This window comes from Saimiri boliviensis, chromosome 9 (assembly GCF_048565385.1).
Source record: "Saimiri boliviensis isolate mSaiBol1 chromosome 9, mSaiBol1.pri, whole genome shotgun sequence".
In the NCBI taxonomy this organism is placed as follows: domain Eukaryota; kingdom Metazoa; phylum Chordata; class Mammalia; order Primates; family Cebidae; genus Saimiri; species Saimiri boliviensis.
In genome coordinates, this window is record NC_133457.1 from 46,794,525 (window position 1) to 46,810,458 (window position 15,934).

The 15,934-nt window shown below is 40.3% G+C and overlaps 1 protein-coding gene across 5 annotated transcripts in view; it reads right to left on the reverse strand.

Annotated features, from left to right (window-relative positions):
- OSBPL10 (oxysterol binding protein like 10) overlaps positions 1–15,934 on the reverse strand; it is a 325,696-nt gene that overhangs the window by 167,014 nt on the left and 142,748 nt on the right. For 3 of the 5 annotated variants that reach the window (XM_039480174.2, XM_074405789.1, XM_074405791.1), the window contains exon 4: positions 4,796–4,987. The exons of the other annotated variants lie outside the window; for them this stretch is intronic. In XM_039480174.2, coding sequence (XP_039336108.2) covers positions 4,796–4,987 — 192 coding nt within the window. The remainder of the gene's footprint in view (positions 1–4,795; positions 4,988–15,934) is intronic. 5 annotated transcript variants of the gene reach the window in all.

The window sequence follows — 15,934 nt, forward strand, 5'->3', positions numbered from 1 at the left end:
TGCAAGGAAAATCCAAAATTCTGGGAACCAGTGTTTTAGACAACTTCTGGAGCTTATTAAGATTAATGTATATATATATATATTATTATATATAATTATATTATATATCTTATATATTAATGTATATATTATATATATTATTATATATATTATAATCTTATATATTATTCTGTATGCTAATTTTCCTACTCATTTCAGGCATACCTGTCCATGTAGTAATAATACCGATACGACTCTTATCTTAAAGTCCTATATAGTAATTCAGAATCTAAAATGTATTGTTTAGCCATTCCCTTAATGCCTTGTATTGAATCTATGCCTTTATTAGTATGAACAGCTTTATCCAAATTAATTTTCTTCCTCCCAGCCCCAGTTCCATAAATTGCTCCCACAGGTATGGTTCTCAGCAGGGAATTTATGGGTCACTGGCAATGCAGTTTGTTTTATGTTTTGTTCTTATGATCCATCACCAGATTGTAGCAAAAAGACAATCTGCAGTGTAGCTGACATTTCTTAATACACCATCCAATAATGGGCTATAATTAATTCTGATGATTTCTCAAACAGTTGCCTTAACTCTCATTTCTTGAACTGCTCGAGAGGCTACGTCTGTTCCTCATGGTGACACTGTCCCTCAAATTCCCTGTACTCATCTCTCCTAACCACTTCCTGAGAGGATGTTGGCCTCCAAACTTTGGTATCTCAATTCTTTATATTTTGGATGATAATCATTTAATCTTTTAAACCATCCCATTATTTTCACCCATGCTGTGGCATTCCATTTAATATTTATTCCATTGCCTTTGGCTGGGCTGTTTCTCTTTTATGCTCCTGATATTCAGGCACATGTGTCTTGTGTATGATGATTTTCTCCATTGCCTCCGTGGTCGTCAGTTTATCTTCCCTGTACAGCTGGGTTAAAAATGCTATTTCATTTTCTTCTAGTTATTTTAGAGATAAATACAGTGGAACCTTAAAGCAGAGGCCTTTATGCTCTGAAATTAGTAACTGCAGAACTTTCTGGTAAGAGTGAGATTTCCCCAGTGGACCTGTCCACATCACAAAATGACAGATGCCACAGGACAGCTACTGTCTCCTATCGGGAGTGAAGGTGCACGTGGTGTCTGACGACTGCAACTTTAAACTCTTTCTAAAGGGGCCCGGCACCCTAAAATTCTCTCAACTGCCAATGTTGGCACCTGTATCTCAACAATCTGACTTAAATTTTCAGTACCAAAAGTTATCAATATACAAAAAGCAATCACGTGAAGAGATATACTGTCACCCAGGAGTTCAAAAACCAAACCAAACTGCTACAGAGGTATTTCACCTACTATTTCCTTTTCTTTTTGACATGGGGTCTTGCTTTGTTGCCCAGGCTGGTCTTGAACTCCTGGCCTCAAGCAATCCTCCCAACTCAGCCTCCCAAGTAGCTGGAATTACAGGTGCATGCCACTGGACCTGGCTTCACCTAATTATTTTTCACATCATGAAACTCCACGGGAAATTTCAATAGCTTTGCCAATAGATAGACAGCAGAGAAAAAAACAATATGATAAAGAATAACAGTATGTATTTATGTAATCATTTACAAAACTTTAGATTACTCTATATAGATTTTTACATTATCTACATCTGTAATATACAGGGAAAAAAATTCAAAAGTAAATTCATTGAAAGGCTACCAGTGGTTATCTGTAGAGAGATAGAATTATAGGTAATTTTAATTGTCTGTATACTTTTTTTGTAATATATACTTGCATTATAGACTTTATAAAAACTTCTTTGTACACCCATGCATAAAAGCCATACTTTTATTCTTTTTTTTTTTTTTTTTTGAGACGGAGTTTTGCTCTTGTTACCCAGGCTGGAGTGCAATGGCACGATCCCGGCTCACCGCAACCTCCGCCTCCTGGGTTCAGGCAATTCTCCTGCCTCAGCCTCCTGAGTAGCTGGGATTACAGGCACGCGCCACCATGCCCAGCTAATTTTTTGTATTTTTAGAGGGGCAGGGTTTCACCATGTTGACCAGGATAGTCTCGATCTCTTGACCTTGTGATCCACCCGCCTCGGCCTCCCAAAGTGCTGGGATTACAGGCCTAAGCCACTGCGCCCAGCCCCCATACTTTTATTCTTTTAAAAATTTGAATTCTTTTTAAATGGAGGTAGAAAAGATTCTGTTGAATCAAATGCTACTAATTAATCATGCTAACGAACCTCAACTTTTATTTAGGTCACTGCTTACTACACACAAGTCCCACATTTTTTTTTTCATACATCCAGGTTTCCTATCATCACTTATAACAGTAAGTCTACAGAGACTTATTATAAAATACAAGAATGAAAATTCGGAAACTACCATAAACTTTCAACTGCCTTTGTTCAAGGCTGCAGTCTCAAAAGAGTTGTAAAATAGCCTGCAATGAGGTCTACATAAAAGTAAAACGATGGTATCATAGTTAAGTTTTAGAAAAAGTTCCTGTTAGATAAATACCATTACATTTACTGGCAATGATAAAATGATGCACTTAACCATTCTTTAAAATATTCTAGTAAGAAAAAGTGGTGGGGGGAAATAAAAACAGATAAAACAAGAACAGCGGAAAGTTGGAATTGCTGAAGCGAGGATGGATACAGAGCTACATTACCATTCTATTTTGCATATATTTGAAAATTTTCCATTATACGATGTTTTGAAAAGGTGCTAAGAAAAATGAAAAGAAATATATACCTGCGCACAATCATTCATCAAATCAACTAATGTAAGACAATTAAGCTAATAGCCACTTTTCCTTTTTTCTGAGACAGTCTCTCTTTGCTGCCCGGGCTGGAGTGCCATGGGGCAATCTCGGCTCACTGCAACCTTCGCCTCCTGGATTCAAGTGACTATTTTGCCTCAGCCTCCTAAGTAGCTGGGACTACAGGCACCTGCCACCATGCCCAGCTAATTTTTGTGTTATCAGTAGGGACAGCGTTTTACCATGTTGGCCAGGCTGGTCTCGAACTCCTGACCTTAAGTGATCTACCCACCTTGGCCTCCCTAAGTGCTGGGATTACAGGCGTGAGCCACTGTGCCCGGCCCACTTTTTCTTTTTTAACACATCAGAGTGACTATTTCAAAGTGGGCATTCTACGTTAAAATTCCAACAGAATTCTGATTCTGTACTTCTTCTTTATTAGGCAAGACAGTATATACATGTAAAATATTTTAAGAAAAAAATTGTCTTTCATATGCATCTACAAATTTGATTCAGATTTTAGACTGTCCTTCCTGAGCCGGATTCAGAACCAAGATAGTCAGCTAACAGAGTACTACTGGCTTGTGACATTTAAAAACTAAAGCAAGGTGCATGCTAACTCAAGCAGCAGCAAGATCCTGCAAGGGCACTGTCTCGGCTCACTGCAATCTCTGTCTCCCAGGTTCAAGTGATTCTCCTGCCTCAGTCTCCCCAGTAGCTGGGATTATAGGCATGCACCACCACGCCCAGTTAATTTTTTTGTATTTTTAGTAGAGACAGGTTTTTGCCATGTTGGCCAGGCTGATCTTGAACTCCTGACCTAAGTGATCCATCCGCCTCAGCCTCCCAAAGTGCTAGGATTACAGGTGTAAGGAACCTCATTCTGTGTGACACGGAGACAGAGCCCTGCCACTTTCTCTAAGAGGAAAACACACTGGTCTGTACCCAAGTAAGCTGTGGAGCAGAAAACCTCAGCACTCAAAGGAAGTAGACAACAAAAACCAACATCATTTATCTGAGACAGCCTGTTCCCTGTAACAGCTGCAGAGGCTGGCAGGAATACCAAGGATCTGGGATCCCCAAACTGATGACTTCCCAGTGCATCAAAAGCAAAACTTACATGTAACCTCAAGTCACTTTCATAAGGCACACTTAAAGAGTTTTCATTATCACAAATGGTCCTCCTATTTTCTGCAAGAAGGTTGGCAAAGCCTGTTTTATTTTCATTTTACAGGTATAGAAACTGAGATCTGGGGCTGTTAGGCTAGCTCTTACACAAGTCTTCTGACTTCAGGGACAGAATTCTTTTTGCTACCCAACCCTGCCCTTGGAGTGTGTCTATGAGGGGAAGGAGGGGAGGAGAGGAAGAAGGTGAAGCAGGGCAGAATACAGGGGGAATGTGTGTGAAGTCTAACACTTTCTGAGTTTCCAAACACCCAAAGTTATTTTCTTATTATCCATGGAGTTTGGTCTAGTCTCTGCTAAGATCGTGGATTTAACTGCACTTCCATTTACAGCCATATTTTGGCAGGCTTGCTTTCTCTGCTGAGTTTTGACACAGGTCTGCTAACAACTCGCTTAACCTAACAAATAAACAATTTTTCTTTTTTGAGATGGAGTTTCTCTCTTGTCGTCCAGGCTGGAGTGCAGTGGCACGATCTCGGCTCACTGCCTCCCAGGTTCAAGTGATTCTCCTGTCTCAGTCTCCCCAGTAGCTGGGTTACAGGCATGCACCACCACACTCAGCTAAATTTTTGTATTTTTAGTAGAGATGGGGTTTCGCCATGTTGGCCAGGCTGGTCTTGAACTCCTGACCTCAATTCATCCACCTGCCTCGGCCTCCCAAAATGCTGAGATTACAGGCGTGTACCACCGTGCCCGGCAACAATAAACTGTTTTTAAACCGGGAGGGACTGTCACAGTGGTGTGGCTGGGAGGTTTACTGCTGGTCCTTTCTCCATAAATCAAGACGGCGCAAAGGGAGAGAAGTTGGTAGAGCAACGGTCACAGAGCCCAACGCCCCGGGGCTGCTTAGGCTAGGAGGAGAGCAAAGTTACCTCTCTGACTTCGTGAAGCTGGCCGGAATACTGACTCTTGGCTCTTCGGGCGGCTGCAGGCGACTTGTGATGCGTGATTGTGACCACACCGGGGGCCCCCACACTGAGGTGTCTCTGGCTACAGGGAGACGCAGAATTGGGTGTTCCATGGGGGAGCAAAGTGAGACTTCGGCTTCGGGAGCTTGGAGCACTCTAGAATAAGCAACAGGTGTCAAAACTCAACAACTGACCTGCAGAACACAACTAAGTGTTGGCTTCTATTCATTTTGGACCTCTTGGTCATTCCCCTTCATCTCTTTAGGGAGATGAAGGTACGGGAGGTGTAACAGCACTGCATGCCCAAATCCCACAAATACGCACTGAACTGCCCTTCCGTTAGCTGCCCTTCTGGTTTCTTCTCCATTTGTGTCTCCTGTCCTACATTATGGCCATGAACAGCTATTCAAAATCCTGCCCGCCACCCTCCCCAACCCAGACACCATGCACGCTCACGGAGCTCTACCTGTCTACCTCCTAGGATGCCTTTCCTCTGTGGCTGGTCAACCTCTGCTAAACCTTCAAACTCAGCATGGTGTTCTCTGCTCCGTGAAGCATCTCCCTGGCTTTCGCAGCCTCTCTGCTGCTCTTAGTCCACTGCATCCAGATTATATTGATTATCCAGTTACTCTTGAGAGATGCTTTCATGATCTTTATATCCCCAAGGCTTGGCATATCACAATTGTTTAATTTATTAAGTGCTTAATAATGTCGGCTGTATGCATGAACTAAGCTGACCACCAATTATTCTTCATTTGTTAGTCCAGTGTTTGTTTACATTTCATTCTATAATAACATATGATCCAAATCACAATCTAGTTTATGATAAAGATGACATCTCAACTTAGTGGAGACCAATTCTTCAATAAATGTTGAGATAACTGGGAAGCCATTTAGCCAGGTGAAATGCCACATGTCCCTGTTAAGTCACTGCATGTTTGATGGCAAAGGACAGAATACAACCCAAATGTCCATCAGCATGGGACAGGTTAAATAAATTATGGTACATCTACGTCATGGAATACTACCAAGCTATGAGAGAATAATGAGAGAGGTATCTGTGAATTAATCTGGAAATATCTCTCAGCTATACAGTTAAGTAACGGAAGGCACGTGATTGTTCTATAGTATGCAAAGTACAGTATTTTCCAACATGAGGTAAGTATTTGTTATTTATTTAAAACTTGTTGAAAATCATCTGTTTAAAACAAATGTACTATGGAAGGATACACATAAAACTATAAAGTGGCAGCTTATTTTGGAGAAACAGAGAATGAAAGGGCAGAAACAGAGAACAGGATTTTTTCCACTGTATACCTTTTATACTCTTTCACTTTGAACCATGTGAATGTATTCCCTATTGAAAACATTTTAGAGCCGGCCGCGGTGGCTCACGCCTGTAATCCTAACATTTTAGGAGGCCAAGGCGGGTGGATCACAAGGTCAGGAGTTCGAAACCAGCCTGGCCAAGATGTTGAAACCCCGTCTCTACTAAAGATAATAAAAATTAGCTGGGCACGGCGGCACATGCCTGTAATCCCAGCCACTGAGGAGGCTGAGGAAAGAGAATCACTTGAACCTGGGAGGCGGAGGTTGCAGTGAGCCGAGATCGCGCCATTGCACTCCAGCCTAGGTGACAAAAAAAAAAAGAAAATTAATTCTGCATACAATTTACATTCTAATCATTCCTATACTTCATTTCAGCTTGAGAAAAGGCAGTTAGATAATGTGGAAATCATCTAGTTTCTATAGTTCAAACATTTACTGAATACCTACTATTTGCCTAGGGAAAAATCTACTGCGTAGTGTCAGGAAGAAACAAAATGTATGAGACAGTTTTTCACCACAGACACTTACAATGTTGCTGGGGCTATAAGATGCACATAAACAAAGACAGACAGAGGAAAACACACACAGATGCACACGTACAAGACAGTACGTAACAATGGCTAACTTGGCAATCCAGCCAAAAAATGTCAAAGAAGTGAGCTCATCTCATCGCGCCAGGATGTTCCGAGAGAGAAGAATCTGAACCCTGAGTAGCTTTGGGAACCTTCAGAGGCAAGGCAGCACACTACATAGCAACCCAATAGTCTGGACATCCAAGGCGGTCTTAGCCTCAGGACACGGCTCACAGGCACAGCTCTAAAAACTGCTAAATGTTAATGATCCATCGTTTTACAGATCACCAGGGGATAGAGGAGTGGGTGGGAGCCAGGGTAGAAATCAGAATTTTGGTTTACCTTGAAATACCACAGTCGCTTGTAAAGTTTCTCTGGATGTGACTTGGACATAATGAATTGCAATGCAGATAAAGATGGGGAATAACCATATGGTAGGTAATTGGAGAAATGTGTGGTCTAAGTACTATATATCTTGATCACAATGAACTACAATAGTCATCTACTTTCAGCTTCAGTCTTTTCACTTGGAGACTAAAGGGAGAAAGAGGATATTTTTTTAATAACAGGAAATTTGCCTAAGTATTAAAGAGTCCACTGAAATACATTCTGGCATGAGCGAGGCTTATTCCAATCCAGGAAAAGGAAAATTTTTTCACTGAGCTTTGAAGCCAGACAGGTAAGTTTCCTTCTTCATTTACACACCTCTATCCCCATTCCTCCCCTACCAAAACCCTGTTCTTTCCAAGCGGTGAGTTATTTAAGCTTTCTCATTAAGCATCAATTTCCTAATCTTTAAAAAAAGAAATAATAGGCCGGGCGCGGTGGCTCAAGCCTGTAACCCCAGCACTTTGGGAGGCCAAGGCGGGAGGATCACGAGGTCAAGAGATCGAGACCATCTGGTCAACATGGTGAAACCCGTCTCTACTAAAAATACAAAAGTTAGCTGGGCATGGTGGCGCACGCCTGTAATCCCAGCTACTCAGAAGGCTGAGGCAGGAGAATTGCTTGAACCCAGGAGGCGGAGGTTGCAGTGAGCCGAGATCGCACCATTGCACTCCAGCCTGGGTAACAAGAGTGAAACTCTGTCTCAAAAAAAAAAAAAAAAAAAAAAAGAGAGAAATAATAATATTGACCCTTAAAAGCCATCATGAAATTTAAATTAGATTATGTATAGAAAATGCTTAGTGCAGTGCCTGACATACAGAAGTGACATAGACAAAGTTTCTTTCTTTATATCACTGAAAACTTGAACGATGAAAGCCTTCTGGATTTTTAAAATGTTAAGAAGTTGCTTAGCACAAAATCATAAGCAGTCTATAAGGTCAGACTGCTCAGAAGCCCAAAACATAATTAAATATTTACAGGGTCAGCCATTAAATAGCAAGATTGTAGGGAAACAAACACACACACACACACACACACACACACACACTCTCTCTCTCTCTCTCTCTCTCTCTCTCTCTCTCCCCCCCTCTCTCTCCCTCTCTCTCTTCTAATTCTTAGTAGAAATTAGGACACATCAGAATCAGAGAAGAAGACAGCTCTCACCTTTGCCTATAGCAGTATCAACATGAATGGCAATAAATCAAAAAATTCACCCAAGAGCCAAATGATTCCACTGTGGATGTCTAACCCCATGACCATTACTTAATGGCTGTCATTTGAATTTACAAGCAGTAAATCTGAGTCAAGAAACCTTTACTTTTCCATTAACTGGGGATTCTCATGGTGTAATTCATACCCATACCTTGTCTCAGGACAAATGTGAGCAAAAACTTCTGACTCCTGGTAAACTTCACAGGTCGTCGGTCATTACAAGAACAAGTGAGAAAAGGCAGCAAATTGCAACCGCTATAAATGAGCAGGCTTTCTCTTCAAAAGTCAGCCTGCCTACCATCTCCAGGTTTTGTTTCAAAGTTATGCTTCAATGTCATAAAAAACCTGTCTTCACTACTCATATAAAATATTAGCAGAGTCTGAGAAACAACATGGCAGGTTTCTGTTCCAAATATTTACTTCAATGGGGGCAACCAGAAATCCCAAATGTGCCGTCTGTGAAAAATTCTGAGTCGAGAGTAAGTTTCTTCATCCTTTCCTTAGGAGAACTGTCCCTTCACATAGCCATCAGTGCTCATCTGGCTATTCCCTGTGTCCCCTCACTTCATAAGCACCTGGCTGATGATGGGGTGACAGAAAAAAAGAGTGTGGGAGCAGGTGAGACCCAAGCACTCACGCTCACAGCCCGTCCAGGCATCTGCACACAATCACACAGGCCTCTTTGTCTTTCCCTACATTCTCATTGAATGATTCCTAAATTTCCCAAGGTTGCAAAGAGAAGACAAAACACACATCCTCTTTCTATCGACTGACCAAAACTGGCATTTAGGCAAGGCACGCTTGGAAAAGGAGAGGAATCTCTGGAAAGAATTGCCCAATCAAGGTAATCGGGCAACAAGCCTGGGAAACAGAAGTCTAGGGCGAGAAGGCTTAGAGCGAGAAACAATGGACCATCTACGGGCCCTGTACCAGCCCAGTACTATGGACAGTGTGGGAGTAGTTAAGAGCATACCTGCTCAAGTCGACTGCCTGAGTTCAAATCTGGACGCTCCCACTTGTAAGCTGCGTAACCTAGTAAATGTAGGTGTCTTCCTTTCTAAAGTTTAACATTACCTACTTCACTGGGTTGTTGGAGAATCCAACAAAAGAACATAAAGCATGTGTCATATAGCAACTATGCAATCAATATCATCATTAATAAATTAATAAAATGAAACCTTCAAGCCTCATTATAGGTGAATGGTTGTTAAACGGTCCCTGAATGAACTATATGGCCATTTTGGTCCTTGGTATCTTAAGTAGTCACAGTCTTAAGGCTTAACTTTATAAAAGACAGTCATCCTAATTACTGAAAAACCACCTGCTTCAGAGAAAAAAAAAAAAAAAAAGCACCTAAAATATAATTTCACATTTTCGGAAACCCACCTGTTCCAAATAGAAACGTGCCAAACTGGCTGGGCGTGCTGGCTCACCCCTGTCATCCCAGCACTTTGAGAGGCCAAGGAGGGAGGATCACGAGGTCAAGAGATGGAGACCAGCCTGGGCAACATGGTGAAACCCTGTCTCTACTAAAAATACAAAAATTAGCTGGGTGTGGTGGCGCGCTCCTATAGTCCCAGCTGCTCAGGAGGCTGAGGCAGGAGAATCACTTGAACCTGGGAGGTAGAGGTTGCAGCAAGCCGAGACTGCACCACTGCACTCCAGCCTGGGTGATAGAGTGAGACTCCGTCTAAAAAGAAATCTATTACTGGTGAAGATGCCATGAACACTGATGGAAAGAAAATAAGGCATTTAGAATATTCCATAAATTTAGTTCATAAAACTGCAGGAGAGTTTGAGAGGAAAGACGCTAATTTTGAAAGACACATTACTGTAGGTAAATGCTATCAAACAGCATTACATGCTACAGAAAAATCTTTTGCAAATATAAGAGTCAATCAATGCAGCAAACTTCATTGTCTTCTTTTAAGAAATTACCACAGCTACCCCAGCTTTCAGTAACCACCGCGGTGATTAGTCAGCAGCCGTCAACACTGAGGTAAGACACTCTACTAGCAAAAAGATTACAACTCACTGAAAGCTCAGATGATTCCTAGTGTTTCTCCACAATAAAGAATTTTTAAATTAATATAGGTACATTGTTTTTAGACATAAGGGGATTGAAGGTCAATGGACTATGGTACAGTATAAACGTAACTGTAATGCACTGAGAAATAAAAAATTTTGTGCAACTCACTAAAAAAAAATAGAAGAAAAATTGCAAATAGAAAAGATCAGCTGGTCCTAAAAACCTCTTGAGACATGTATCAAAAGTTTGTAATCACTAAACTAGAATTAAAAGAAGAAAAGGGCGTCACAAGGGTTTAAGATCTCAAATAGACATTTGTGGCAGTCACTTCCGTAGAAAATTTTTCTCATGTAAAAAATCTGAGTGTCAACTAATTGTAACAACATTCAAATGACATTTACTTTGAAACATATTTTCCTCACTTCCTTGAAATCCTTCATAGCAAGGAGGAAAAAAAGATACTCTATTTCAGAAAAAAAAAAAAAAAAGCCAAAGGGAAGCAGAAAAATCAAACAAGTCTGGTAATGTATTTTGAAGAACAAATTTAACCAACTAAAACCATTTTATTTCTTCTCTTCCTCTAAAAAAAATTCTGCCATATCTAAATAGGTAAAAGCTAAGCATAAAAATCCTTTTCCTCTAAAAGCAAATATACCTCAAAATCAACAAAAAAGAAAAAGCCAAACAATTTTTAAAATAGTATATTGAGGGCCTGAAAATTATTTGGAATTTCATTTTCCTGATAGTCAACAAACGAATAAAATGTGAACCGTTTTTTAAATGAATCTATTTCAGTATTTTCCTTAATAGCTTTATACTGACCTCCCCATTTGCTCTGCTGTGCTTTTGTTTTCAAATTGTCAATTCTTTCAAGCTTAAAACAGACCTAAAGTAGAAAGAAGATTCTTAAAACTGGGAACTTTTCCAAGTTCATATCCATGATTAGCTTTTCAAAATCGTCCTACCTCGCTCTCTTTTCCAAATTCCTGTTTTCATCCAGAAATACAGTTTCAACGTTAAGTCACCAAAGAAAATTTCTTCCATGGCCATCTTCCAATTCTTAATATATCTTAAACATTTTTTTACTAACTTTATACCAATACCGTCTCAAACAGCAATATGAATGCACACAGATGTGTATGCAAATGAAAAACTCTGGTTCTTCCAGAGACAAAGTCTCTAGCCTGCTTCTAAACATACTGTCCTGAATCTCTAAGTATGCATGGAAATGCCAGATTTCTGAAAAATTGTCACAAGCAAATGCATATATTTCATTTCCTGCAAACAGTGAGGAACAAAACCTGACATTTTTAAGCTTTTTTCCTCGCCAACATTTTCAACTCCTCCCATCCCCCAATCATTAAACCTTCCTCCTCAAAACCCCTCCTACCTCGTGCCAAGAAAGAATCCTGCTGATTCTTCTTTAACAGTTAAATCAGCTGTTCTAGAAGCCCCAGCCAATGTCCAGGGCAAACTTGAAGGTCTCAACTCAACTGAACGCACTGATCCTGTGCACCTGACCTCCTGACTCCACCCTTTTCTCTCCGCTTCCCACAGGTCCACCCAGGGGTGTCAAGTGTGATTTCAAAACCTTCCACCTTCTCCGCTTTGCAGCCTCTGTCCACACCATTTGCCTGGGGCCTTGTAATTCCAAGTATCAAGACTCTTTTTGGATGCTTTATTCTGAAGACATGAAAGACTCTCTCTTTCTGATGACCAAGCTCAATTCGCTGCATTTCTCATGCTTTGGAACTATGCAATTTTAGAGCAAGATGGAATCTCAGACACAATTCTAGTCTAGTCCTTTCCTTATATAGATCTAAAGTCTACATCCCCCAAAAGGTAAATGAATCATACAGAACTCGGGCCCAAATTATAAATCTCATTCAAGACTCAACTCAGAAAACACCTGATTAGAGATTCAGCCCGCCTAGCTGGGTCTTCTCAATTAAATAAGGACCTCAGCCTCCAAAATAAGATTTAACACATGACAGACTTTAAAACAGTTGATAGAAAGGAGGAAAGCTACTGTTACACATTTTGATCTTTCCTCTTACCCAAAATTTCAATTTAATCACCTATCGTCATAAAAATAAACATACAGCACTCCTTTGAAAGTAGGGCAATTGTGTGTTATAGTCCTAGAACGGCAGATCCCTAAATAATTTTATCTCATATATATATATATATATAAAATTATATATCTATCATATATACTATATGTGTGTGTGTGTGTATGTATATATATATATATACACACATATAAGGTAACATAACAGAGACCTTTAAATGATGAATTGCCATTTTAAGAGAAAAAATCTGGAAACAAGAAATAAATTTTCATAAGTTACAAACCAAAAAATTACAGTAACTATATTTAATTCTTTTTTAATTAGCTTCATTCCTTTTAATATTAGAAACAAGAATTCCACTACCACTGTTTACCGGAAGCACTAGCCAACAAAATAACACAAGAAAACAGTCACTGTAGATGTGCCCTTTTTTTTGGGAGGGAGATGGAGTTTCACTCTGTCACCCAGGCTGGAGTTCAGTGGCACGATCTTGGCTCACTGCAACTTCTGCCTCCTGGGTTCAAGCGATTCTCCTGCCTCGGCCTCCTGAGTAGCTGGGACAACAGGCATGTACCACCACGCCTGGCTAATTTTTGTATTTTTTAGTAGAGACAGGGTTTCACCATATTGGCCAGGCTGGTCTCAAACCCCTGAACTCATGATCCGCCTACCTCAGCCTCCCAAAGTGCTGGGATTACAGGTGTGAGCCACCGCACCTGGTCATGACTGTTTTATTTAAAAAAGAAAAAAAAATCTCACAATGTTGCCAGATACATAATGAATTTAGAGAAACCAATAGCATTCCTTCATATCAGCAATAACCAATCAGAAAATAGAAAATAAGATCATTCACAATAGCAATAAAAACTATGATGTACAGATATTAATCCAATAGGGAGTACACAAGACCTTGATAAAGAAAAAAGTTTTAATCCATGAAAAGAAATCAGTGCAGAATTGAGAAAACAGAAATACACATACCAGGTAAAGGATGAGTCAAGTTAATGTTATAGAGATGTCAGTTCTCCCTAATTTACTTTATAATAATTTTCATTAAAATTCCAGCAGGATTTTTTTTAGCAACTCAACAAATTTATTCTACTATGTAAATGGAAGAATAAAGCTTCATAAAAGGTCAAGTTAATTTTGGAAAGGAGAGCAGAAGGGAAGAACTCACCTAACCAGATAGAAATATTAACAAAGCTACAATGGAAATATGCACACATATAAACACATATATATGTATGCATATTAGGTCCAAATATTTGTGTCCCCTCCCCCCAGTAAAAGCTCATATGTTGAAATCCTAACCCCAAAGCAATGCTATCAGGAGGTGGGGCCTTGGAAGGTGATAAGAACACGGGGTTCCCTGCCTCACTTGAGGTAATTCACTCAGCTCTCTTCAACTGAGGTCCAAAAAAGTCCCACAACTCCCTATGAAACATCGTAACTGGGAGCTGAGTTAGCATCTTGGGAAAATAATTACTTTTTAATATCAAACTCCAATATAGCATACTAATTCTCAGGTACTTCAACAATGAGCTCATTAGGGCTAATCCACGTGGAGCTAATACTTTAAATTGTCTATATGGTTTTTAATTAATTATTCATTACAGGAGTAATGTTTGATGGACAGTATGGATACACATGTCAAAAACAAAATGGGGACCGTGCCATGCATAGCGCTTAGTGTGCGTTACTCGGGAGTCGTCTGTCCCCACAGCTTACTGCTTCCCTATAGAATGGCCTTTCCTAGGCCAGAGACCATGTCTAACCAACCCTGGTGCATTCTTTTGAACCTGACACAGGACCTCACCTTGCAAAAGCTCTAAATGCAGTAAATAATGAGCAATACATCCCCCGCAACCTCAAGTTTAATCACTGGTTAAACCACTGCCTCTTCCCCAAAAACCTGATTTAAAAAATATCAATACTGATTCATTATCGTCACTTCTCCCTTTCCAAACAGGCAGAAGAGTCTGGAAAAGACCTACCTACCACCACACTTACCATATAGAAACACAAAATGTTCAAAAAGCAACCTGGTACAACATCAGCCAACTCACATTACTCAGAAATTAAACAAGTATTTAATGAACATCTACTATGTGACAGGCACTGCTCTAAGGAACAGAGTACAACAATGAGCAAAACAAATATTCCTGTCCTCATGGAAATGACATCCTGGTGAGAGAAAAAGGTCCTCTCCACTACCACCCCCTAAAAAGATAGATAAAATATAAAGCAGGCATAGAAAAAAAGAAAAAAAAAAAAGCATTTGAGAAGGTTTACCAACTTTAGATAGGTGGCCAGAGAAGGCTTCGTAAGAAGGTAACATTCGCTTAAAGATGTAAACGAAGTAAAGGAGCAAGCCAGCTATCTGGGGAAGAGCATTCTACAAAGAATCTCAACAGACACAAAGGCCCTGGGGCGAGAGTCCACTTGGTGTGTTTGAGCAAGATGGACAGTGTGGCAAAGGTAGAAGTGAGTGCAGAGTAATACGGAGTTGAGGTCAGACAGGTAAGGGATCGGGGAGACCAGTTCCTGAATTAGAAATCACAGAAAACTGCCAGGCAAGCCAGATGCTTGGTATCACATGAGGCTGACGCAGACAGGGAGCATGACAAGCCAATTAGAAGAATGGATTTCAATAAGCTTTCTCCCCAGGGTCATATTCAGGTATTAAATAGCTAATCTGCATACAATTTACTTATGTCTACATGAAATGGATCATCTCAAGTGGATAATTTTCATCGTAAAATTGTATTACTACTGCCCTGAAGATGGGCAGTTCGTGATTTATTCTATGCTCTATTTCTTCTCATGGCTCATTGTAATCGACCCAGAAGATACTTTATGCCAGAAATGAATCACAGAACAAAAGGCAACTGCGTGCTGAGGAATTCTATAAATGATCACTCCAGAACACGGGGACCAGGGCTCCTATTTTATGTTTAGACTTCTGTCTCCTACCCATGGGTCAAACCAGCCACAGGATGAGAAGTACAATGTCATTCTAAGAACATTTCAAGAAACGAATTTGATTCTTCTTAAAATCAATAACTCATCTCTGACAGAGCACTCCTGTCTACTAAGAGATCATTATCTCCTTTGCAAATGCTCAGGCACCAAAATGCCAAGCTCAAAAGGGCACGCCCACTTGTGTTTCAAAATGTTTCATGCTAAAAAAATTAAATCACGACATCATCAACATGCCCGAACCGCGTGCAGACTCCTACAGGAGCTGTGGAATAAATCACACTAATTACTATTCCAAGCTTGGTATTGCTGATGAATTTAAGAGAAAAATGCAAGATCTGCTAATGCACTGGGAGTCTGGCTAGACAGCAGCTTACTAACCCATATACGGTGGTAGCCACAGAAGGCTGCAGACACCTTATAACCCGGGCATCCATGAGGCAATTTTCCTAAAAACACTGCATTAGCCCAGAAGGTCTTCACATTTGGCTTCCTCTTTTCTCCTATATGTTTCTTCCTTTTT